General features: G+C 44.4%; 5 protein-coding genes across 6 annotated transcripts in view; 4 read left to right on the plus strand and 1 right to left on the minus strand.

Annotated features, from left to right (window-relative positions):
* Positions 1-9699, plus strand: part of LOC149117245 (uncharacterized) — a 33905-nt gene extending 24206 nt beyond the window's left edge. For both annotated transcript variants that reach the window (XM_089276917.1, XM_089276920.1), the window contains 2 exons: positions 4830-8718; positions 9071-9699. In XM_089276917.1, coding sequence (XP_089133043.1) covers positions 4830-8696 — 3867 coding nt within the window. In that variant the 3' untranslated portion in view covers positions 8697-8718; positions 9071-9699. The remainder of the gene's footprint in view (positions 1-4829; positions 8719-9070) is intronic.
* LOC149117247 (uncharacterized) lies at positions 169-2995 on the plus strand. The gene has a single exon (XM_089276980.1). The coding sequence runs from the start codon at positions 395-397 to the stop codon at positions 2948-2950; it is 2556 nt and encodes an 851-aa protein (XP_089133106.1). The 5' UTR covers positions 169-394; the 3' UTR covers positions 2951-2995.
* A 4497-nt stretch (positions 9700-14196) lies between the features above and the next one.
* Positions 14197-15965, plus strand: LOC149117248 (uncharacterized). The gene has a single exon (XM_089277081.1). The coding sequence runs from the start codon at positions 14300-14302 to the stop codon at positions 15926-15928; it is 1629 nt and encodes a 542-aa protein (XP_089133207.1). The 5' UTR covers positions 14197-14299; the 3' UTR covers positions 15929-15965.
* On the minus strand, positions 15930-17521 carry LOC149117249 (uncharacterized). Its single transcript, XM_089277094.1, has one exon. The coding sequence runs from the start codon at positions 17331-17333 to the stop codon at positions 15930-15932; it is 1404 nt and encodes a 467-aa protein (XP_089133220.1). The 5' UTR covers positions 17334-17521.
* Positions 17395-18718, plus strand: LOC149117250 (uncharacterized). The gene has a single exon (XM_089277109.1). It carries the CDS (start codon positions 17395-17397, stop codon positions 18643-18645), a length of 1251 nt encoding a protein of 416 aa, XP_089133235.1. The 3' UTR covers positions 18646-18718.
* The last annotated feature ends 7365 nt before the right edge of the window (positions 18719-26083 follow it).

The following is a 26083-nucleotide window of genomic DNA, read 5'->3' on the forward strand; positions in this document are numbered from 1 at the left end:
CAAATTGGAACACCACATTTTAGTTTGGAAGGCGTTCTACGCCAGTGACCAAAACTTGGCGAGCTACTAGAATAAGAAAGGGTCCTTACATCCACTGCTTTATCCCATAAGATATCTACAACACACGCTCAAAATAAAACATTATAGCCACGAGAAAAAACACAGCATCAAGCTGTGTACAATAGGATCGAAAAAATTGCTGTCTCACATTGCGCTTGTGACAAATCAGCCAATAAAAGTTTAGAATTTTCGATCCTCCTATCGAGTATAAAAGCTGAAAAAACCAAGCCAGTAACTGAGTGATACCGAGCATTGGCCTCTATCGCTCTCCTAATCGGCAACTGATGAGATCCAGAAGGATCGAAACCGCGGTCTTGCCTGAGTTTTGACGGCCATGAGCCTGCTAACATCAGAGGGTCTATTAGCTGACCACGCTCAAACCAGCAATGACTGTTACATGAATGAAAACAACGGAGCTACGAAGATGAATGTGAACCACCAGGCTGACAAAACGAACCAGGCGGAAAAATCTGACAGTGAATCAACTCATGGAGAAGAAATTACCCGCACTGATGAACGCGAAGCCATACGAGAAAATCACCGCCGCAAACGTAAACGCGATCAGCCCGACGAACTGGAACAGGAACTTGAACGTTCCCAAGCAGCGCTAAAATCCCTGAAGAGACACTTAGAAAGAAAGACTTGTCCAAAGTCGCTACAATACCGAGCCAGAGCCCGCATAAGAGCGGATGATGACTTCAAAAGGGACATTAAACGTCTTCGCTCAAAAGCTGAGCAAGACTATTTACAAGCGCTGATACGGTTTCACAATCGAAACATCGAAGGCCTCCGCACAGCCATAAGACAAGAAGAACGAGTTCAGGCCAACAAAAAACAAAAGAGCATTGTAACCAAAAAAACAGCTTTCGCGCGCTCGGCGCCCAAAGAAACTGTAAACAAAAACAATGTATCAAGAAGGATCGATGAACTTAGAGCCGAAATCATGTCATTGTCAACATTATTAGATGACAGCAATAAACAGAAGAGAGATTATACCTGTCTACTCTCTGACTCTCGTATTATAAAACGGGGACATGGGAAGAAAAAGCCATCCCAAATACAAAACAAAAAGCGAAAAGAACGCAGAAAAAAGGATCGAACCGATCGTTTACATGCACAAACAGAGGCAAACAAAAAACACATAAAGAACCTCTCGAACATAGACCTCACAAACGACCAAACTAACTTGTTAGCTAAGTGTCTCAAATTTATCCCCACACCTAAGGAAAATGAAACACAAATAAGGCGCCATCTTTTGAAGGACTTCGAGCATTTCGCTAGAAGAATGCGCCTACAATACATTTTCCACGGGGAATACAACGAACCGCATCCTTTCCACGTTAAATCAAACTGGATTCCGCCGGTTCAACAATCAGTGGCTCTTGAAAGCTACTTAGAAGAGGTCAAAGTTCAACTTGCTGAAGTACAACTTACAAAACGTAAGGATAATCTGCCCAACACAGAACGAAAGGCGTTGAAAACGCTACAAGAAGATTCCAACATCAATCTTAAAAAGGCAGACAAGGGAACGCGAACGGTTGTCCTAAACACTGAAGATAAAATTCTCGAAGGACAAATCCAGTTAGATAACCGTGAACACTACAAACCCCTTGAACGTCCTATGGTTATAGAGACATCCCTAAGGGTACAACAATTAGTTAAGGAACTCCACCAACACAACTATATTGATGAAATGACCAAACTATGGTTTTGTCAAACACCTAACCCGCCTCGCATACCAGTGTTCTACACGCTTACAAAAATTCACAAACCAACTCCGGTTGGAAGACCCATAATATCTGGGTGTGATAGTCCGACAGAGAGACTGTCTGCATTTGTAGACAAACTCCTTCAACCCATAGCAAAAGAAAACGAGTCATATCTGAAAGACTCGACGGACTTCATCAATTTCATAGAAAAAACGAGAGTACCAGGGAACGCTATCCTTGTTTCAATGGACGTGACAAGCCTATACACAAATATACCTCAAGAGGAGGGGATAGAAACGGCATGCAACGCATACGAATCTTACTATAAAGGAGAATCCCCCATCCCAACACAACATCTTAAAAGAGCGCTTGAACTTATACTTCAAGAAAACTCATTCCAGTTTACTGGAAAAAACTACCTCCAAACACATGGAACAGCCATGGGTACAAAAATGGCAGTCGCTTTTGCCAACATCTTTATGGGAAAGGCAGAATCACAAATCTTAAATCAAAGCGCTCAAAAACCACTCGCCTGGAAAAGGTATATTGACGATATATTCTCTATCTGGAATATAAACAAAGACGAAGTCACGCAGTTCATTGAACTAGCAAATAGCCACCATCCCACTATCAAGTTCACGGCTGAAGTTTCCGACACGGAAACAACGTTCCTCGACACAAAAGTTTACAAAGGCGAAAGATTTGCACAAAAGTCTAGACTAGACATTAAAACTCATTTCAAAGCTACTGAAACATTTCAGTACACGCATTTCTCGAGTTGCCACCCACCAGGGGTCAAAAAGGGCTTCATCAAGGGCGAAGCGTTCAGACTTCTCCGAACCAACTCCTCTGAAACAGCATTCAAAACTGCTATTTCACAATTTAAAACAAATCTCATCGAAAGAGGGTATCCTGAAACTCTTGTTTCAACAACTCTCGCAGAAATTACATTTGAGGAGAGAAAAGCTGCCGTACAACAGAAACGTAAACAAGACAGGCGAATCTTGCCTTTTGTCACACAATATCGCCCTTCAGTGCCTAACTTAAAGCAAATACTTATGCAGAAATGGCATTTAATTCAACAACAACCATTGCTTAGAAGAATATTCAAAGATCCCCCTATTGTCTCGTACAAAAGGGGCAGATCCCTAAAGGATATACTCGTTAGAGCAAAGCTTTAACCGGCTATTACACGTGGATGGGAGTTGTGCAGGCCTGTCACCCCATTGTTATCATTGCCTGATCTACAAGGCTACGAGCCTCCTAACAAAAGAGGGACTATTAACAGTCTCCAGAAAACCTGACAACATCGCAACTAAAAGCAATGACAACCACAACGTGGAGCTGGATGAACAATCATAGGAAGAACTCCTAAATTCAGAGCTTTTGCCTGAACAAAACCACACAATATCATAAGCAACACGCAAAACGGTCCACAGACTTGTGCGTGAACACCTACTTTTGCAGTTCCAGAACGAACAAACTGGAAGGACAAAAAGCTCGATGAAATTGATGCAAGAAACATAAGAACGTCTCTCTAAGACAGACTCATAGCTTTCAACAAGGAAAGCTACAGCTATCTCTGGCGAAGCCGGACAAAGATAAATATGACACCCGTGATAACAAGCAGCATAACTTGCAACAGTCAATCAAACAGCCGGGCCCGGCGTAATAATACAAAATGCAAGTAACCAACATGCTCACGGAATATTTCAAACTTTGTTCCTCCAGAGCTAATATTTAGAGAGCTTAAAACATATCTTGCAATCAAATGAGCCAAAAAAAATAGCACGTGGCCAAAAACAGAGGTGTCAAACTCAACAAATTACACGCGGATAAGAGCGGAAACCACGCAGACTTATGACCTCTGACGGCTCTACTCTGGTGAAATGTCCTCCTAAAAACAGGATTACTGCTTAGCGAAATATTCAAAGATCCCCCTATCGTACAATACAAAAGGGGCAGATCCTCAAAGATATACTAGTTCGAGCAAAACTCTCAAAGCGGCTATTACACGTGGATAGGAGTTGTGTATGCCTGCCAACCCATTGTTATCATAGTCTTTACAGCTAAGTTTCAAGAAATTGATGGTTTAGACCGAGGATAATTGAGATAACGTGCTGCCGAATAAAAAGTTGACATTAGGCTTAGCACGCTCCTTGGCGTTTTTCCGTTAGGCGCTCGGGAACGCAGAGATTACTTGCAAATATTTGAAAAAATTACAATTAATTCCATAACGCTGTTGGAACAGTTCAATTGGTAAAAAACTACCGTGGGCGTCAATTACATCATGCAGCGTAAAGACACACATTTCAACGGAATTGTGGTAAAAAACGGTCCTCCCGTTAATGAGGATCTCTTTATTATTAAAGAGAATCATCTCTTGTTCATCCTGAGAGTTTTAAAGACTTGTTAGGTCCAGGAAAGAAAACAAGATAATCTTGTAGAAGGATGGTACGTCTGAATCCTTTAGAAATTTCTTATCATAGTTGGAGCATAAGAAAAAATAAAAAAACCCATATTTTATAAAATAAAATTTTGGAATTGCTGACCAAGTATCATCTTCTTCGCATCAGTTAAGCGTTCACGTTAAGCGCAGGGACTTAATTTCAACCGCAAACCACCATCGCCATAATCCTGATATAAAACTTCTCTGTTGTTTTTATCTGGTTTGTTTTTCCATAAGAATTGGAAAGGTAGCGATTGGGTTAGAGATGCATATTTGTTTGGAGTGTCATCCATGGAAGCTCAGTAATCAATTTGAGACACTCCCAAACAGAGAACGTTTACGCAAACGCGAAGCTGCTAGTTTTGTTTTAAGATTATCCACTTTCTTAGTAAAGTTCTTTCATTCATTGCCCATACTATCACACGAAAAAAAGATTCCCAAGACTTTCACTGGTTCATTGGTTCAGGCTAGACCTGTTCAACCAGCAAAGCGTTGTTTTCGAACGGTATCGATACTTTCAGCTATATAAATCCCGAATTTAGCACTTTGTACATTTTTTGAGTAAATATTCATGCTTTCGTCCTTAACTGACATAAGTGTTTGTCTCATAGAAAAATACCACCACATTACCGAATACTACCAAAGATATGAAAGCTAACACAGAAGAAGGAACCTGTTCCATCAACGTTGCCAAAGAAGTGGGAGACAGGGCTGGAGAAGGAAGCTCCTATGCTAATCTTGGCAAAGCTTATCACAGTCTGGGAGATTTCAAAAAAGCCATCGAGTACCATGAACGTCATCTAAAAATTGCCAAAGAAGTGGCAGACAGGGCTGGAGAAGGAAGGTCGTATGCTAATCTTGGCAATGCTTATTACAGTCTGGGAGATTTCAAAAAAGCCATCGAGTACAGTGAACGTTCTCTAAACATTGCCAAAAAAGTTGGAGACAGGGCTGCAGAAGGACGCTCCTATGGTAATCTTGGTAATGCTTATTACAGTCTGGGAGATTTCAAAAAAGCCATCGAGTACAGTGAACGTCATCTAAAACTTGCCAAAGAAGTGGGAGACAGGGCTGGAGAAGGAGGGTCGTATGCTAATCTTGGCAATGCTTATTACCGTCTGGGAGATTTCAAAAGAGGCATCGAGTACCATGAACGTCGTCTAAAAATTGCCAAAGAAGTGGGAGACAGGGCTGGAGAAGGAGGGTCGTATGGTAATCTTGGCAATGTTTATCACAGTCTGGGAGATTTCAAAAAAGCCATCGAGTACCATGAACGTCATCTAAAAATTGCGAAAGAAGTGGGAGACAGGGCTGAAGAAGGGAGGTCGTATGGTAATCTAGGCAATGCTTTTGACAGTCTGGGAGATTTCAAAAGGGCCATCGCGTACCATGAACGTCGTCTAAAAATTGCCAAAGAAGTGGCAGACAGGGCTGGAGAAGGACGCTCCTATGGTAATCTTGGAATTACTTATCACCGTCTGGGAGATTTCAAAAAAGCCATCGAGTACGGTGAACGTCATCTAAAAATGGCCAAAGAAGTGGGAGACAGAGCTGGAGAAGGAAGGTCGTATGCTAATCTTGGGAATGCTTATGGGTGTCTGCGAGATTTCAAAAAAGGCATCGAGTACCATGAACGTCGTCTAAAAATTGCCAAAGAAGTGGGAGACAGGGTTGGAGAAGGAGGGTCGTATGGTAATCTTGGCAATGCTTATCACCGTCTGGGAGATTTCAAAAAAGGCATCGAGTACCATGAACGTCATCTAAAAATTGCCAAAGAAGTGGGAGACAGGGCTGGAGAAGGAAGGTCGTATGCTAATCTTGGCAATGCTTATGACAGTCTGGGAGATTTCAGAAAAGCCATCGAGTACCATGAGCGTCGTCTAAAACTTGCCAAAGAAGTGGGAGACAGGGCTGGAGAAGGAAGCTCCTATGCTAATCTTGCCAATGTTTATCACAGTCTGGGAGATTTCAAAAAAGCCATCGAGTACCATGAACGTCATCTAAATATTGCCAAAGAAGTGGGAGACAGGGCTGGAGAAGGAGGGTCGTATGGTAATCTTGGCAATGCTTATCACAGTCTGGGAGATTTCAAAAAAGCCATCGAGTACCATGAACGTCATCTAAAAATTGCGAAAGAAGTGGGAGACAGGGCTGAAGAAGGAAGGTCGTATGGTAATCTTGGCAATGCTTTTGACAGTCTGGGAGATTTCAAAAGGGCCATCGCGTACCATGAACGTCGTCTAAAAATTGCCAAAGAAGTGGGAGACAGGGCTGGAGAAGGAAGCTCCTATGGTAATCTTGGAATTACTTATCACCATCTGGGAGATTTCAAACAAGTCATCGAGTACAGTGAACGTCATCTAAAAATTGCCAAAGAAGTGGGAGACAGAGCTGGAGAAGGAAGGTCGTATGCTAATCTTGGGAATGCTTATTACAGTCTGGGAGATTTCAAAAAAGGCATCGAGTACCATGAACGTCATCTAAAAATTGCCAAAGAAGTGGGAGACAGGGTTGGAGAAGGAGGGTCGTATGGTAATCTTGGCAATGCTTATCACCGTCTGGGAGATTTCAAAAAAGCCATCGAGTACAGTGAACGTCATCTAAAAATTGCCAAAGAAGTGGGAGACAGGGCTGGAGAAGGAAGGTCGTATGGTAATCTTGGCAATGCTTATGACAGTCTGGGAGATTTAGAAAAAGGCATCGAGTACCATGAACGTCATCTAAAAATTGCCAAAGAAGTGGGAGACAGGGCTGGAGAAGGAGGCTCCTATGCTAATCTTGGCAATGCTTATCACCGTCTGGGAGATTTCAAAAAAGCCATCGAGTACCATGAACGTCATCTAAACATTGCCAAAGAAGTGGGAGACAGGGCTGGAGAAGGAACCTCCTATGGTAATCTTGGCAATGCTTATCACCGTCTGGGAGATTTCCAAAATGCCATCGAGTACCTTGAACTAGGTCTAAAAATTGCTAAAGAGGTGGGAGACAGAGCTGGAGAAGCAAGTTCCTATGCTAATCTTGGTATTTGCTTTGAATCTCAATGTTCTCTGAAGAAAGCCCTTGATTGTTATCATTCTAGCGTCCGATTGTTCAATGATCTTAGGCAGAATCTGCAAGGTAAAGATGAGTGGACAATTAGCTACCGCAATGTTAATAATATGGTTTATACTAGATTATGGCGCCTGATTTTAAAACAAGGTGACCTAGTTGAAGCTTTGTTTGCTGCTGAGCAAGGACGTGCACAAGCTCTAAGAGATCTTATGAATTCAAAGTACGAAACTAAAACACCACATACTGGGGAAAAAATGACTTGCGACACATTAAATTGCCTCCCTTCAGATACAGTCTTTATGGCAGTTCACGAAAGAGAAATGATTTTCTGGATTATTCAAAATGGAAAAGATGTTCAATTAAGAAGAAAACAAATCAGTGATAATAATTCGAAGGAAAATGCGAGCAGAGTGTTGAAGTCTTTAATTCACAATGCTCGTGAGAAAATTAGTGTCAGTAGTGGTGTGAGATGCGAAGATCGTTCATTGGATAGGAAAAGCGGGGGACACCTGTTAAAGAAGAGGGATCAAATCATATCCCAACTAACACACTCAGATACCAATCCTTTAAGAACACTGTATGACGTTATCATTAGCCCCATCAAAGACTTGATTAATGGCAATGAACTGATATTTGTTCCCGAAGGTCCATTATGCTTGGCTCCTTATGCTGCATTCATGGATTCTAATTCAAAGTACTTAAGCGAGTCTTTCAGAATCCGGGTCATTCCGTCATTGAATAGTTTGAAACTGATCAGAGATTGTTTACCAGATTACCACGAGAAGTCTGGGGCGCTGCTTGTGGGTGATCCATGCTTAGAGCAAGTTCGTTATTATGGGTTAAAGCTAGAAGAGCTGCCATTTGCAAAGATGGAAGTACAGATGATTGCAAAAATACTCAACACTATTCCCCTCACTGGAAAAGAGGCAACAAAAGCCCAAGTGTTGAGAAAACTCCCCTCAGTTGCTTTGGTGCACATTGCAGCACATGGTAGAATGGAAACAGGAGAAATTGCTTTGGCACCAAACCCTACGCTAGCATCCCATATCCTTGTTGAAGAAGACTTCCTGCTAAGAATGAGTGATGTGATGAGAGTTCAAATGCGAGCAGGACTGGTTGTGCTAAGTTGTTGCCATAGTGGCCATGGTGAGATTAAGGCTGAGGGTGTGGTTGGCATTGCACGAGCCTTCTTGGGTGCCGGTGCTCGTTCTGTTCTTGTGTCCCTGTGGGCAATTGACGACGAAGCCACTCTGGAGTTCATGAAGAGTTTCTACCTTCACCTAGCGGAAGGAAGAAGTTCCAGTGAATCTCTGAACCGCGCCATGAGGTGTCTGAGAGAGTCTGAGAAATTTAGCGAAGTGAAGCACTGGGCTCCATTTGTACTCATCGGTGATGATGTTACCTTGGACTTTGTTAAAGGCGATTAGATGAACTTCAATATATCTGAAGGTAGTTAAGTGTTTGTTAAATGTCGAGATGATACAATCGGAAATTAAGTAATATTATTGAAGTTTCGACTTGATGCAGTTTCCTTTGTCGTGCACAAATCATAATACTTTGGCATTTCTTGAAAATCTGAGATGACCGAATTAATTTACACGATACGTAAAATGTGTTTCAAAAGTGCAAACTTATTATGTAAAATACTACAATACTTGCGTTGCACGTTTGTGGTCGCCATGACGCTCTTCTTCGTTCCTGCAAGGAAATGAAATTATCAATAGCTTCAGAGAAGGTTAACAAAGTGATCGAAGGTTCCAATCAATAGGAGCTAACAGTGTTGCTTTGTCTTACCTTTTAGGTTGTTCAGTGCATCTATCAATACTGATGGGAGGACTCTTTTGATTTGTTATTACGTGACTTCTAAATACTATTAGCTTTTTTAGTGTACATAGCTAACTGGCCAACATTGAGTTTGCAGGAAAACGCTTTTCTTCTGATTATATAGCATCTGAGTGGTATCATTGTGTATCGTAAAGGCTTTTGCAAACTTAATTTTAAAAATGAATCCCGCAATATTCGAGTCTACTATTTTATCTTACAGACTTGAACATATTAGTTTATAGGGCGGTTTTGAGAATCTTAGAAGTTATCACAAATTAATAGTAAATTCAGGAAATAAGAACATTTTAGTCATTTCAGAAAATAAGAGTATTCAAATGCAATATTTAAAAGTGAAAAGAATAAGTATTTCTTAGAGAACGCCTAGAAGCGAATGTTTTCGGAATTTAGTGGTTGTAACATGGTTACATCGTATTTTGTGCACGTTGTTTGAATTTCTATTGATATCATTTTGTGTTTTACTCTCATGCAATGATTGTGGAACTACTGAAGATAAGTAACAGTTCTAAAAGGGCCTCACGTTTTCGTACCTTATAATAAAGTTAGAAGATTCAAGCTAAATAAACGGAAAAAATTGTTTAGCGTTCAGCAATTTTACTTCCTCTGTTATAACAGGTACTTTCCAAACAAATATTTGCCCTTAAAATTACCACCAGTTACAGGCAGTTCATCAGGACTACAAGTGGTGGTATCACACATTGCTACAACACAAGTTCCTTTAGCGTTGGGCGCACCTTCAGCTGCGTATTCTTTATATTCCTCTTTGGTCTAACACCCACAATTAAATTCAAAACCGTCCTCTGTCTGGAAACTTTCCACTCCACGCACCCATTTTTCTTCCCCGCAATCCTGGGAAACCATGTTTTTGTCACAACTTTCTTGAGTATTCTGTGCACTCTCCCCTTCTCCAAAGCAATTCAGGCAGTAAATGTGGGCTTCGTGTCGACCTGCCTATGGAAATAGTAAAGAGATGCGCGCTCGTTGTAATGATGTATTAATATGTATCAGTCATATGTAATAGGAATACATGCCGCCCATGCCTATGAGAAGGATGAAAGGGAAAATATATTCTTTGCAAATCTCATATGATCGACTTTTAATGCGGTCTACACACAGAAAGTCAAAAAATAAATAAATGAACAAACAAATTTGTTCTACCTCCCAGCTCAGATACGTTTTCTGATTTGAGGTGAACGAATCACGTATCATGGGTCAAAACTCACTAACTCCCCAGGGAAACAACAACTTGAATTTTCGACTTGCACGTGATCAGGGCGTAGGCCTTGAAACCACGGTAAATTTGTGTGCCACGCGGCGTCAAGCATAATTTTTTTGCAGTCTGGTTTTATCTTGAGTCTGAAAGTTTAACAAAACACTTAATGATTGGCCCCAACGGAAACAATGAGTTTAATTGAGGGTCCAGGGATAACAAAGCTGTTTCCCCTAGGGTCACTCATTGAATGCTTAAAATAAATAGATAAATAGAAAAAAATAGGTCATAATAGCATGCTGGCTCTAAACCTACTTTAGTACCACCCGGACACCAAATACACTCGAACACACAAATGTCTTACGCTATAATGGCTTATAATCTAAGAATATTTACAAGAATATTTTTAGCCTAAAATCGGCAGAAAAGTAAGAATATTCAGCCTGGGCCGAAAAAACAATATTCTTATAACAAAAAGAGCGTAAATAAGCAACTATACTAACCTTTAATAGCCGGGACAAGTCCAAATTTATGGCTGACCAACCCAAAAACCATCAAATGCGGAATTTTCATCATGTTGCTGCCTGGTAACCGAAAGGACACAGAAACTATTCGACGATTTATGACTCAAGAACGTGGACAATTATAAGATTATATCGACTAGATAGACGATGATGCGTCTCCGAGGCGTTAGCGAGTCCAATAATTGTCCCACGTCTATAAAAAAGGTTGATCGAATCTATTTGCCATTCACTTAAGGAAACAATATGGCAGACGATGCTCCTCTAACGATATTCTCTGCGCCACTAAATTACTTCTTATTCTGTCCTCCAAGCCCGTGTTAATAAAATATTGAAAGAATAAACTAAGCGTTATCTTCAGTATTAGACAAAGCAGTGAGGAGGACCATTTTGGAGACGGAAATTCAAGAGAACTAGTATTTTCGAGCCGGCCTTGAACGAAGATTTCAAACACGGACATAAGTCAAATGAGGTAGAAAACCAAAAAACTTGTAAAAGTAATTACGCTTGGGTGGACTTCAATGTGAAAGGGTCAGGAAGCAACTCTCGTAACTTTTCACATAAATGGCTTGATAGCCTTTGAGAGAACAATAACTACTATAGGGGTACTGGTTCTGTGACACCTTGTAACACAGCATGTTACAACAAGATTGCGAGACTCATCCGTAAAACCTCGCTCGAAAAATCTCGCTCGGTTTTACGGATGAGTCTCTCCATCTTGTTGTTATATGCTGTGTTTACAAGGTGTGCACAGAACCAGTACCCCATATAGTAGTGTCGCAGTCGCAGTCGCAGTGTGTCACAGAACCAGTACCCTTTTTTTTCCACAAAGCCGGGTCGCAGTCGCAGTCGCAGTGTGTCACAGAGCCAGTACCCTTTTTTTCCACAAAGCCGGGTCGCAGTCGCAGTCGCAGTGTGTCACAAAGCCGGGTAGCCGAAGTAGTAGTTTCGACAACCATTTTTTGCGCGGTTGTTGAAGAAGCGCGGTTGTCGAAAGTGCACCCAATTTTTTCGTCAACCATTTTTGATATACAAAGTGTTACAGAAATATTTCCTATTGGAGAATTATCTGCACATGTATATACGCCGCCATGGCTTCATCTGCAAGTTCTGCAACTTCATCTGTAAGTTCTGAAAGTTTGCAAGAAAGTTTTCAATCCGAGCAAAGTCAGGAAGAAAAAAACATGCCCAACCCTCAAAGCCATTATAGAAAAGTTGATGAAGTACGATTCATGCCATACAGGGAAGCAAAACGAGCCTGCGTCCATCCATTAATGTGCAATCCGCAACAAGTGTTTTTTGATGCAAGCGAAGAAATCTTAGAAAGTGGCGCTGATACCGAAACTATGATATTTCGAGATGCTATCAAACACATATTTCTCAATGGTCTTGAAAAGAACTTAACAAAAACAATAATCAGAGAAGCCAAAAGAACTTTTAGTTTTAAAAAGCCTTTCTCAATTAATTACAATTTCACTTACTTAATAATTAACGTTTTTACAGGTGAAGTTAGGGTTCATATGAGAGATTGTACAGACAGATCTCCAATATTTGAAAACATAAAAAAAGCTGAAGATTGGCTTGATTATGCGGAAAATTGCCGTTTTGATGAAGATTCGTGGGAAATGCCAGAAAGTTGGGGAATTCCTGATCCAGCATGGGCTTTTTACGGTTTCATTGCAGTATATGTAGTAATCATAAAACAAACATCTTTGTTTTTTGACCTGGAGTTAGAAAGCTTTTCCAATTGAAGCAACAAAACAGGCCCGCCGAGAGAGTTGATACCTCTCATAGAAGCCATCCCTGAGTACAAGAATTTTTTGGTAGCATGCTCATGGGATGGTTACAATTGGCATGAGTGGTTCCTTTTTTGCTGGGAGCGTTAGCATAAAAAGGAGACGTATCCTACCGAAAAACCTCATCAGCATCAAGCATAGCAGCAACGACCTCGCGCGTAATATCGCGAGCATCTTTTTGCCACTCAGGCATGAAATATTCGTGGGAGAGAAACGCAAACAAGTGGAAGCAGACAATCATGTTTTTATAATATGTAAACCAAACCGTCTGTTTCTAAACCTCAGTTCGAAGCGGGGGTGTCTGTTATTTTTTTTATCAGTTCCGCTTCAAGTCTGCCACGGATGTCTTTCTCCATTTTCTGAACATCAACAGCATCAAGCTCTCTCTTTGACGGTTGGCGAAGCATCTTTGCTCGGACTTGGTCCTTGAGTGCGTTATACTGCTGAAACTCGGAAAGGATGGTGTCAAACTCGTGGGAAGACACTTCGTTGTTGTTCAAAACTTTGGAGAGCAGTCTGTTGATTGTATCCCGCTTGGCAACGGCTAGCGTGGTAATCTCTTGATGTTTTTCTTTATTTTCGAATCGAGTTTTTTGCTGGCGATTATCAGCCCCGAAGAAACAAGAGCGAAGCACCCCCCAGCGCCGCCAAGAGGAACTGTTGCCGGCAGGCCAACCACAGACAGGGCGGAGCTAAAACTTGCGCTGGAAAAAGCTGCCGAGAGAACACTGGAGCCGGCGGCACTCCAATTAACGAACTTTCTAGTCCGTTTGTATTTTTTAGCAACGAGGCGATAGTGGCTGACCTCACGGTCCAAAGTGTTGGAAATCTCGTTGATCTTTTGCAAGCGGAAATTCTTAGAAGGCGCCGCAAGTACTGGATAGAGAGGCTCGGCAGGCGGCGCGCTTGGAGGTAACAGATTTACGGAAGACATTGTGTATAAAGAAATTTAATTTAACTCTAATTCAAAAAGAAGCGGGAAGCCCCTGAAATCAAAAAGTTTGCCGCTTTCATCTTTGACGCTAATAGTGATGCTTTTTATAAAAGTGTCCGTAGAGCAGTCACGCAAAACCTGTTGCGGAGAACCTTGGTAGCTTACATTTTCAAAAGGCTTCCCTTTCACATCAAACATGGCTAAGACATCTGACCTTTTGCCATTGAAAAGATTCTGTTCTTTGTCGAGCAAATCACAATGAATGAAATATGTTGTTGGAGATGTAAGCCTTTTTACGCGGGTTATATGATTCAACTTTCGCCCAATACCAAACAAATTCGCTAAATCGCGATCAAGTTCAATCGGTTTCCCCCCGAATTTCTGATTACAAGCTGGCCAATAGGTTGATTTATTGCTGTTTCCAACTTATAGTTACATTTTCCGAACAGACCTTCCATTTCTTTTGCCATTCTTTCTAAACTGTAATGCCCTGGGAGTAATTTACTAACTGACAAAGCTTTAGCATTATCTTTGTCTTTATCTCCCAAGGTGGCTGAACCTTCCTTTTTCAAAGTGTCCCAGCTGTTGAATAAACTACAAGATATAACTTTCATGAAATGGACTCTCGGTATCGGCTCTTCAAAATAGATACTCTCTCCGTTCTGTTGTGTGACCATAGTGAGAACAACCATTTTATATTTAACAAACAAAATTGTATCCAAATAAGATGGCGAATTTGTGGAAAGATCCTGAGTTTGTGAAAAAAGCGGATGCCGCGAAGAAAAAGGCGTGGACAAATTTTTTAAACCACTTTCCAAAAGCGGACAAAAGCCGGTTCGTTTCGCAAGAAAGCATCGACGAGAAAAGCAACGCAACCACAGAGGTGTTTTTCAAAGAAAGCGAAGGCTCGTTACAAAGCGTCTTCGGCCCAGACAGAAAATATTGGAGCGCGGAAATGAAACAAGCGCTAGGTTTGGGAGACAGCGGGGCATTTCCTTATCAACTGTCGCCACTTGGTTCAAAAGTTTCTTTGGCAATCCCTGCGGTACCTCTCGAGGGTAAAGGACCAAGCTTGAAGAAAATATTCAACGACGAAATCAAAATCTACGTCACGCCTGACCAATATTTCACGACAAAATTCAGAGAAATATTTCAAAAAACCAAACTCAGGCACACTTCTGGAACCGAATCAAAACACTGGTTAGGAGGGCCTGGCATGAAATATTGGCCGCCACAGCTCAACTTCGCGGTTTTCTGCGCGACACAAGGGTGTGGAATTTCTCGCGAAATCTTTGACAACGGGATAAATCTCTCTCCGCAGATAAGAGCTTTTTATATCTTCCACGTGTATTTCACGGTCAGGCGCATTTTGTACCAGCTAGGAGGTATTCAGAGCATAAGCGCTTTGCCCGGAGACCCGACGTTTAGCCAAACGAATAATCATTATGGCGTTGCCTCGTACAAAAAGATATGTGACGAGTTCGGCATTGACCCCTCGGGCGATTTCCACTTCACACGAGGGAAAAACCATGGTTTGGGAAGTGTATTCATTGGCGTGACAGGGCACGGGCCCTTGAAAACAGGAACCGCTTATCCAGGAGGGTTCTATAAATTCAGTGATGAAGGCGGTGCGGCAAGCAAAGGAAATCTGCTTTCTTTCATCGAACCTGATGCCGCTTCTTATGCTCAAGCAGACTGGTTCGCGCCAAACACAGCATCCGGTTTGACGCAGGCGGGCTTCTCGAGAATCAACCAGTCAATCGAGGCTTTCGTTTACTGCGTCCTAGGCGCGCAAGTCAACGTCCGCAGCAGTATTCTCGGTTCTGGCGGCCGGGCGAAAGAAGCCCAGAGCGAGTCTCTCTTTCTGGTGGAAGACGCGATCAGACAGCCCGACCTGGCCAAGAGCGTGCAAAGGTACCAGCTCGCGGTGGATCAAGCGAAGGTCAGGCTCAATCTTGCTGTAGCCCCCATGGCCTGGCTCATGCCCGCGCAAATGATAATTAACACCGAAAGCACAATCGGTTACAACAACAAGCTGAAACAGGCGGTCTCCGGGATGAAACTGGGGGTCAACAACGAGGTAAACCCGAAGACAAAAAAAGCTGCGCTCAAACTCATGGCAGGCGGCCCGTCAAAAATTAACCCTCCCAACAGCCATCCTTCCAACCCGATACACAAAGCCGCAACAGCCGAATCAAGGAAATCAGCTTCGACAGAAGCTCAGAAAGCACAGCCAACGGCGCAAAAAATAGAGCCCAAGGCTCCAGATAAAACACCGCAACACGAAATAAACAAAACGGCGGTAATTGTCGGTGTAGTAGGATTATCGGCTTTGCTGTTCATGGCTTGGCGGTAAGCTACCGCTGCTTCTTAAAATATTTTTCGAACAAAAAGGCCACCGCGGCAAGAATGAGCAGCCAGGTGTGCTCGGCCAGAAACCCGACGACTTGGCCGACGGCTTTGAATAGAAAGCTCACTACCGCTCCCATAAGCCCTGGCAGCAGGGAAGCGAGTTTCTCGCCAATATCTTTTAGGCCATTTCCCAAAGCCTTGCCGGTGGCTTTCAAACCTGTGGTGAGGGCTCCGATGACAGCTCCGATTGTGACCCCGGCAGCAAGAAGAACAGCGGTCAATGTCACACCATTTTTTTTGAAGATCTCTTTGACCCTTTCCAAGAAAGGCCGCCCCCTTTCCCTTTCCGCAATCTGAGTTTGCAAACGCGCGAGCTCCTCGTTGCTTTCTGCCACTCTGTCTTCTGCGGCTTCTTTGTCGAAGGGCGAGGCATTCTCATCTTGGATGATTGCCTGGTCTTCCTCGTTTTGGCGCTGCAGCTCGCTTTCCTGCTCTTTCAGGTCATCCAAAGGCTTTGTGCTGTTCAGCCTTTCTTCGACGGTATTTCTTTCACTTTCTTTTGCTGCGACGCTGGCCCTGAGTCTGTCAACCTTGGCTTGTACTTTTTCTCTGTTTCTTGCTTGTTTTGTAAGCGAGTCCAATTCTTTTTTCTTGTTTTCAAGATCGCTTTGATAGTTCTTTTTCAGTTCTTTTAGCCTACGCAGCTCTGCTTCACTTACAAGATTCGAACCTTGTTCATCCTGAATGGCATCAATCTGAGCATCAGTTTGCTCGATTTTACGTCTCAGGGCTTCCACTTCTTTCTTTTTTTCTTCTCTTTGCGAAGAAAGGGTTTCCGCCTGTTGTAGTTGGATTTCTGCCTCTGTCAGTCTTTGCCGTTGTTCTGTGATGGTGTCGCGGTCTTCAGCAATGATATCTGCAGCATTCGGTCCAAGTTGATCTTTGAAGCTGTCTAAAAAAATTTTCGTGAAGCCTGTCCAGTCATCTTTCATAATCTTGTACTCGCCCCCTTGCTTACCAATTGCAACAATTTTACCCTTGTTTTTTCCGGTGGTGCCTTTCATAACTGCAAATCTTTCAGTGGAAAATTTGGGCAATACTGCTTTTAACCGGTCTAAAACACTTTTCCGTTCCGAATCTGTTTCAATCAAAGGGGTATCTTCTCCAAGATATGATGTCTCGGCATAAGAAGTGTCAGGCAGGCCGGACTGCTCGTGCCGCATAGTATGCATTTCCGTTTGTTCACCCACGTGGTAGGGAGCGCCAGGTTGGTAGGGAGTGGATGCCGCGCCTGGCTGAGAAGGTTGGGTTCTTTCAACCTCCTGTTCGCCATCGTCGTCATCGTCGTGGTCAACCCAATTTTCAAGGTCAGGGTCTTTGTAACCAAATTCGCCACCGCCTTCCGCCATAGCAATATATTCCAATTCTGTTATTTTTTAATTTAGAAAATAATCGCCGGCGTATTATATAATGTCAGTGCCAGGGAACCTTCGCCCAACGTACACAAAAAAGACATTACACGCCATGCAGGCCGAGCGCGCGGTCAAGCGAATCACCTTTTCCCGCACTGAAGCCAAACTCGGCGATACGCTGTATGTTTCAGTGCCCAAGCTGAACGTGAACGAGGTTCTGGTGCCGGGCTCGCTAGCGCTTGCCTTTGACATCGACATTTCTGGGGGGCACGCCAACAACTTCCTTGTCCAGAACGTTACGCGGGCGCTCGTTGACAGGCTGCTCGTGAAGTTTGGAGGCACTATCCTACAAGACGCGGTTGGATACGGCCTCTACAAAATCTTTGATGACCTTTTCCTTTCGCAGGAAAAGCGAGACGGCATGATTCTCGAAAGGATTCAGAGCGAGGATCTATGCAAGATCCGCTCAGGCGCGGGAGACAAGAGAACCTCGGGCGTCGACGCTGAAAACAAGCTGAACGAGGTTTACGGAAAAAAGTACCGGATCAGGCTTGACCATCAGATCCTTACTGACCACGGCGTTTTCTACCCCCAAGCCCTTTACAACGACCTGGTATTCGAAGTAACCCTTGCTGAAGCTGAACATGTTGTCAAAGGCTCCGATACAACCCAGCTGAAATACAAGCTGACGAACATCCAGCTCGAGTACGAAATGATCCGTAGCAAGACTCCGGCAGACGAGGCGTACAGCGTTTACTCTAGCGCCAAAGAGTTCGCCTATGACCACGTGATGCGTTCTGAAGTGGTGATCTTCAAAAAAGACACCGACACAAGGATCAACATCAAATTCGACGCCCAAAAAAGGTCGCTAAAAGCCATCCTGGTACTGTTCATTGAGCCGTATGGTCATGGCGCCAGAGATTCAGAAAAATACGTCTTCCCGGATCTGACGAAAGTCAGCGTCACGATCAACGGCTCGCCCAACATGATTTACAACAACGGCGTCGAAGGCAAGGACATGTGGGAAGAGGCCCAACGCTTCTTTGTGAAGGAAAAAGATAAAACCGAGCACATGAATGCGACAAAGTTTTATATCGGGGACAATTTCGGGCTTCTGATAGATACGCGCTCCATGGCGGACCAAGAAATGCACGGAAGTGGCAAGCGCCTTGTGAACAGTACAGACGGTGTCCAGCTGGAAATCGAGAGGAAAGCCGAAGGCTCAGGCAACGTGAGCTGCCACGTATTCGTCATCGCCGACTCCCAGTTCAACATTATGGACAGACAACTAGAATCTGTGCAGAATTGAATATGAACATGGACCCAAGCAAGATACCCTTCAACGCTCTCATCGTGGGACCGACCAATTCAGGTAAATCAAGGTTTATGGTGGACCAGATCTACGGCACTTTCCGCTTCAAGTTCGACAACATTGTGCTCATCTACCCGACATTCGCGCACAACAAGACCTACCACAGAATTGGTGAAAATGATCCAAGAATGGATGTGATAATGTGCGAGCAGCAGGACGTGGAAAAGTGGTTGAAGCTAGTGAGATGGCTTTTCGAGGGCTCCAACACGCTCATAATCCTCGATGACTGCGCAGCCTCCAAAGATGTGAAAGGGCGAACAGGTGAGCTGGTGAATCTCGCCTTTTCTGCCCGGCATATGGGGATCAGCGTTTGGGTGCTGACCCAGACGATGACCGGCATAACATCTTCCTTCCGGGAGAACGTGGCGGCGATCGTTCTCTTTTACACCCCCTCGGCCAGGACCACGAAAGCCATTTTTGATGATTACGCTGGCGAACTCTCTCAGGATGAGTACAAAGATCTGGTTTCAAAGCTGAAAGAACGAAAGTTCTCTTATCTCGTGTTTTCGCTTCGCCACCCCTACGGGGTAAAGTTATTTTGAATAAAAAATGAAAGTTGAATATATAGCCTTGCACAATGGCTGAAGAAGAGGCCGCGTTAGCAGAAGTTATGAACCAACTTCAAACCGAGCCCGAGCCGCCGAGTGGTCCAGCAGGTGGGATAGTTCCAACCGCCCCAGGACCTGACATTCCTGCTCTTCGTGAGCAGCTGGCCGTGCTGGTATCCACAGGCAAAGCAAAAGACGCCATCGGAGTGCAGTTAACCCACGAGCAGGTGAAGCGCCTGAGCGACAAAGAGGTCGAGAAATACACCAAACGCTACGAGACATACGTGGGCTCAAAGACAACAAAAAGTTTGATCGACAACTTTATTTTTCTTGTATCCAAAGTGGTCGGAATGTCCGTCAACATCAAAGACATCGACGCTTACCTAAAAGAGCTCAGAAACGAATACATCATAAACAAAGAGCTCTCCAATCTGACCGGCAACCTTGCTTTGAAGTGCGGCCCGTTTCTTGCTGCGGCCAAGGCGGCGCTGATCACCACAAAACATATTGATTTTAACTCACATTTGGAGAGAAAGGACGAACAGAAATTAGAAGAAATTCCTCAACAGCAATCCTCAACGCCCGCTGAGTGATTGCAGAACGCCCGCAGAGTAATTTATAAACATTATTATATTTGCTCCGCATACGCATTTGTTTCAGAATGTGTACCGAACAATCCGAGAACACACCTAAGGTCGAGACCCAGACAGCACCTGCCGTCGATGTCACACAGCAAGCGACAACTCCGACTGCAACAACGACAACGCAGCTCGTAAAAAATCCCAAGCGTGTGGCTGCTGGAAAAATGGTTGCTGAAAGAACGCGGCTGGCACGGGAACAACAGAAGAAAGCGGCCGAGGCTTATATGGCCAACAACAAGGCGAAAGCCGCCACATCTGCTCCCGAGCCAGCCCCGACTACAGAAGGCGAAAGCCCAAAGTGTAGCGGAGAAAAGAATAGCAGCCTCAGCACCACCCAATGGCTTGCTGTTGGCAGCTTAGTCGTTTCACTGGTCGGGATTTATTACAAACGGGAAGAGCTCAAAGCCGCGTTCGCCAAAAAAACGCCTGAGCCCGCCCCTGAGCCCGCGCGTGTTGAGCCAGAACCTGCTCGAGCGACACAGCCAAAAGGATTAAAAAAATGATTAAACTTTCCGAGTGGAGAATATTCAACATGTTCAGAGTTGACTTTCCCCATATTGTCGTCAATTCAGCTGCGATTATTGGTATCTGGTTCCTATATTTCAACATCAGCGGCAAGGTTGCGGAAACAACCATTGATCTTTTGGGAGAACCATTTATGGATAATGCCGCAGAAGAAGAAGAAGAAGAAGAAGAAGAAGAAGAAATAATAATAATAATAAAAAGAAAAATTGCAAGAAGAATGCTAGAAAGAATGGAAGAAGTCGTGGGAAAGACAGATTAATTTTGTTTTAAACTTTTGTTATTTTCCTTATATCAACCGCTATCATGCCAGACAACAAGCTTGTTAAGACCATCATGGACGCCGCTACTCTCACTGGCTTGGCCGCTGGCATCGGCAGGGCCGCAAAAAAGGTTGTGAAAGAGAATTTCACTTCTGATCCCAGCAGCAGCGCAATGAATTACGTGCAGTTCACCGCCGTCATGGCGGGTAGCATTGCGCTCAAAAAGTACCTCGAGGACCAAAAAATCCTCCCCGCCAGCGTCTGAAATTAATGATTTAAAAAAAAGACTCTGCAATATAGAACCATGGCGAGCATAGCGATTATGGTTGGTGGGGCTGTGTTGAACGCCACGGCTTTTATCGGACGCAATTATCTTGCGAGGGCGCTTGGCGGGGACGACAAAGCTGCGCTTGAAGAAAAAAAGCACCATGACAAAGCTCTTGAGGCGTACCAGGCGGTTAACGCCAAATACACGCGCGACCGCACCCATCCTCTCGACTGAATTGCGACCAACGCGCAAATAAAGGCGGAGGCCAAGCAGAACTTCATCAACACCGACTATGCCTTCAAACTCTACAACCAGGCGCATCCTGACGAACGAATGATACCCCCCAAAGAGCCCAAGTTCTCAGATTTCTATCAGCCAAGCGAGCAGCAGAAAAATGGTGAACTCATGTTCGTGGGCGCCGGGGCGCTCGCTCTGGGTTACGCGGCCTTCCGGTTAACTTTTTTACGCCTTACTTATAGTAGCGCTATGGACGCTAAACTCGCAAAGATATACTACGGCCCAGGGGGCTACTGGAAAGGTATCGCCGCGATCAAAAAATTAGTCAAAGCCGCCAAGGTACCTGAAGAAACCGCAAAAAAGTGGCTGATCAAGCAAGCGCTCTGGCAGATATTCCTCCCCGCGCCGAGGCGAATTCCTCGACCTAAATTCGACGTTCCAACACCCAACGCAGTCCACCAGGCGGACCTTCTTTTTCTGCCGCACGACAAACTGCCCCGCGAGCGCAAAGTTTTCAAATACGCGCTGACCGTTGTCGACGTGGCCAGCCGCTACAAAGAGGCCGAACCCTTGACTTCGAAAAATTCTTATGAGGTCGCCCAGGCCTTTCAGAAGATTTACAAGCGCGCGCCTCTGAAATGGCCTCAAATGCTGCAGGTTGACCCCGGGCGCGAATTCATGGGCGCTGTCACAAAAGAGATGGAAAAGCACAAACCATATATCCGGCGCGGGCGCGTTGACATTCACCGCGACCAGGCCATTGTTGAACGTTTCAACCGTACCCTGGCTGAGCGCTTGTTCGGGCACCAGTACGCCGTTGAAATGCTACTCCCTGAGGGGCAGCGGTCCACTTCCTGGGTGAAAAGACTTCCAGAAGTTGTTTCGGCTCTGAACAAAGAGGTCACAAGCCTTATCGGCAAGAAACCCGCCATTGCCATCAAAGAAAAATCTGTTTATGGAAGGCCGTTGACACCTTATTCGAAGCCTGTTGGGAAAAACGAAAAAATACTCCCCGCCCTTGTCCAAGTTCGTTATCTCTACCAGCCCGGTGAGCTTGAAGGTGGTGTAAAAAGAGCCACAGACCCAATCTGGTCTTTGAAAGTTTGCAGCATTGAAAGATCTTTCACCAAACCGGATCAACCCGTTCTCTACTATTTGCACGACGGTCCCAAGCGCGGCTTCGTGCGTGAAGAACTTCTCGTTGTCCCTCCAAACACACAGTTACCCCCAGAGCAACTTTGAAACTTCGGCTTCCAACTCTCTACGTTCATCATCTGTGAATGTAGGCAATATTTCCATGTTGGTGTACCCGTAAGCTTTTGTATGGATGCCATCGTCACCTATCCATCGCTTTGAATCAGATGGCGAAAGCGAAATTTTGTTTTGATGCATGCCGTAGATTTCGTGTCCCTCGCTTCGAAGAATGTTCATTCCATGCCATAGCTGCTTCGCACCAAAAAGCGTTTCCTTGTACTGTTCATGCATTATTTGTTTCTTGACAACGCTCTTTTTTACGCCCTTCGCTTTTTCGATATTTTTTTCGTCCGCCTTCAGGATGGAGTACATTTTCGGTCTCAGACACACGCACTCTGCTATGGGGGTTCCGGCACATTCGTCTTTCATTTCGCCTAAGACCTATTTGTTTGTGTTTGAGTGGAGTGGATGCTCCTTCGGGTAGTCGCTCGTGTCGTACAGGTCTATGCTGTTTTTCATGTCTTCGTAGACGACTTCTGTTTCAATCTCGAGAAGAAGGCTGTCGGTGTCTGTGTACAAGAGCTCGCACCTTGAGCCGTATTGCTTTTTTAGCTCGTTGAAGAAGAAGTCGTACATCAGGATCTTGCTGTTGTCAAGGATCGTCATCCCCGTGTAGACCGGCTTGTTGAGAAGCAGACTAATTTTTCGCATTCCGATTCCGACCAGGTCGTTTGAAAAGAAAATGTGCCTTGCGAACAGAGGGCTGGCAACCAGTTTCCTTATTTTGTTCGTCTCATCGTTGCGCACAATCTTGATGTCAACACGCTTCCGCAGGTTTTCCATGGTTTTGCCGAAAACCGAGTTGTTCATGAGCTTGTAAAAATTCTTTTCAAAGTCGCTCTTCGCCTTTTTCCTAAACTCTGTGTTCATCCGGATGTACGGCTCCATCCAGCATTCTTGTTCGAACTCCAGCACCCTGTGGACGAGCTTCAGTTTCATTCCCTGCTTCAGATAAAAGTGCACGTTCCTGTAATGCACGACGTAGTCCTTTTTGTCCTGAAGCGTCAGCAGCAACTTTTTGCTGTCCTGGGTTTTCAGCTTCAGGTCTTCCAGCAGCCTCTTTTGGTAGACCGACATCCACTCCTTTTTCACGACCTTTTTCTCCGGCGCCGGTGGGTAGCTGTTGTGCTCCTCATGCAGTTCTGGAGGGTATTCGAGATCGACCTCGGGAATCCACCCATCTCTTTTTTCTTCAGGATCTCCTCCTCTGTGGGCATGTCGCGCTTCCATTTGAAATCTCTTTTCGGGGCTTGCTCATCGCCCATCCGTAAAGATTGTTTTCGTCGAGATACATGATGTATTTTTTTGACTCGCTGGGGTCATAGTCTGGCACTTGCGGGTTGTTTGCTTTGGCGTACCTCTTGCTTACCATGGGGATTCCACCCCGCATCCCCATTTCCACGAATAGATGCTTTTCGTAGTCTGTGAAGAGCTCGAGCTCGACCCCCGTCTTTTTCAAGAGCGCGTCCCAGGATAGTCCTGGCGACGTGAAATATTGCGCCGGATCTAACCCGTACTGCTCTTGGCACAGGTTTCGGAAGTTCTCCAAAACATCAGCCAGCAGAGCGACATCCGTTCTCACGTAAAGATCGTGATAATCGCCCAGCGTTTTGCATTCAAAAGCCTCCCAGACAGCCTGCGCGTGCACGTACTCTTCGTCTGTTATGTGCTCGTCGTTCAGCTTGCTGTAAAACTTCTCTTTGTCCGGAAGCCTTGTCTCCCCGAATCTTCCATGTGAGTGCATGTACTCGTAAGGGTAGATCCCTTTTTTGTAAAGCAGGTCGCTACCTTTTGAAATGGTTGATGTTATTTTCAATGACTCCTTCGGTGTTGCGCTTACAAGTGAATGAAGGCTTCCTTGCAAAAATTTCAAGCTGTCGATGAAACGCAGACCTCCAACCGAAAATGTGATGTATTTCTCCATGTTGTTAGCAACAAATTTCACATCTTTCTGCAGCTGCGACATCGCTTGCATCAAGTGGTGCGCGTCGTAACCCCTCAGGTTATGGAATACGGTTGGTATTTGCTCGGTTTTGGGATATATTCGCAATAGATTGTTACACTTGCTGTGCGCGGCTCCGCGGTACCTGCCCGTTATGTCGCAATGGTCTTAGTTTTTTTGAAGTAATGGCTTTCGCAATACTTCAATCAATCCTTTCAACTTTTGCACCCCCCATTTTTTCTCTTTCTGTGCCTTGTAAAAACATTTTTTGTGACCTTGCCCCCAGTAGCTGCATTTTTCACCGCCTTTTTCACCCGCTTCTTCAACGTTCCAAACGGGCAAAGAATCCAAGAATTCGTCTTTTATCAAACTTTTGTTACAAACGTGGCAATCGGCTGCGTTTCTGAAACTTGCCCAGTCTTTCCACGTCATCACAATCGGCTTTGGTTCGGCCATTCTTTCTCTTATTTTCACCTCTTCTTCCAGAATGTCTTCAAAAAACTTTTTCACCGCGCTTTCTCCCCTGTAAACATTTGACCCTGTAATTTCACCGTCGCATCTCACAACTATGTATGAATACCCGCATGCCTCGTGCCACTCGGTGTTCTCTGTGTAGCTTTGCTCTCTCTGGCCCGCGCACACAGCCAGGAATCTTTCTGACCAATGTCTCGAAGTCCGCATAAATCACGAAGGGCGTCTTCATCTGCTTTTTATAGTTTTGGAAAGAAAGCGTGTTTTTCCCCTCCTCTGGCATCACGACCCTTGTCGGCCTGCCGTTCACACCGTTGCAATGTTTTTTGTGCTCCACGAGCGTGTGAGCTTTTGTGAAACGCGACAAGCACATCATGCAATAGTGTGTTTTGTTGTTCAACGACTTGTCGAACAGCAGAGCGCTCACCCGCTTTACACAACAATAGTGCTGGTTCATCCCTTCCTCAATCAGCATCAGGTTTACCTGCTTCACGCTCTTTTCTTCTCTTCTGCCGCTTACCCTGTGGATCGTAACATGGCCGTCTTCCCAGCCAAATACGTTTATTGCGAGGTTTCTGTTTTGCGCCTCGAGCCTGTTTAGCTGCTTTACCGGCGTTGGGAAGTCGATTCCTTCGTAGTTGATTCCGTCATTGGCCGGATAGCTGCTTGGTCTGTTGGGGTTCTTTCTTTTTGGCGCAGGGAATAAGGCGGCTCTGAGAGCCCATTTCAGACACTCGTTGTCTCTGTTTTTCACGTTGATTATTGCCTTCTTTTTTGCCAGGTTCGCTGGGAGAGGCAAATAGGTTCCTACCCCCAGCGGATCGTAGCGCGCAATTTTCACGTAAAAGAGCTCTATGCTTTCGACATACCATCCTGATCCAGCAGCACTCCATTGTTCCACTTCTCCTTTCGTTATCTCAATGAATTTATCAATTTTTTCTTTTATCGGGTTCTCGCTATTCCGGTTGAAAACTTGCCGCTCGTCGTTTTGGAAGAAATGCATCATTTCTTGCGTTTCGCCGTTTCTTTCTATTGAAAACTTTATTTGCATCTGGAAACTTGCTTTGACGTTTTTCAACTCCAGAATTTCTTTTTCAATCAGATTGACGATCTCTTCTCTATTTTCTCTTTCGAACATATATAGAGATATTTATTGTTTGGGTTTTCTTCGGATGTTCCCATTCTCCACTCACGAAGCCATTCACCAAAATTGTTTTGGTTTAATTCAA

Source organism: Orbicella faveolata, unplaced genomic scaffold, assembly GCF_042242905.1.
Source record: "Orbicella faveolata isolate gen_17 unplaced genomic scaffold, um_ofav_v1 contig_12, whole genome shotgun sequence".
Taxonomy (NCBI): Eukaryota; Metazoa; Cnidaria; class Anthozoa; order Scleractinia; family Merulinidae; genus Orbicella; species Orbicella faveolata.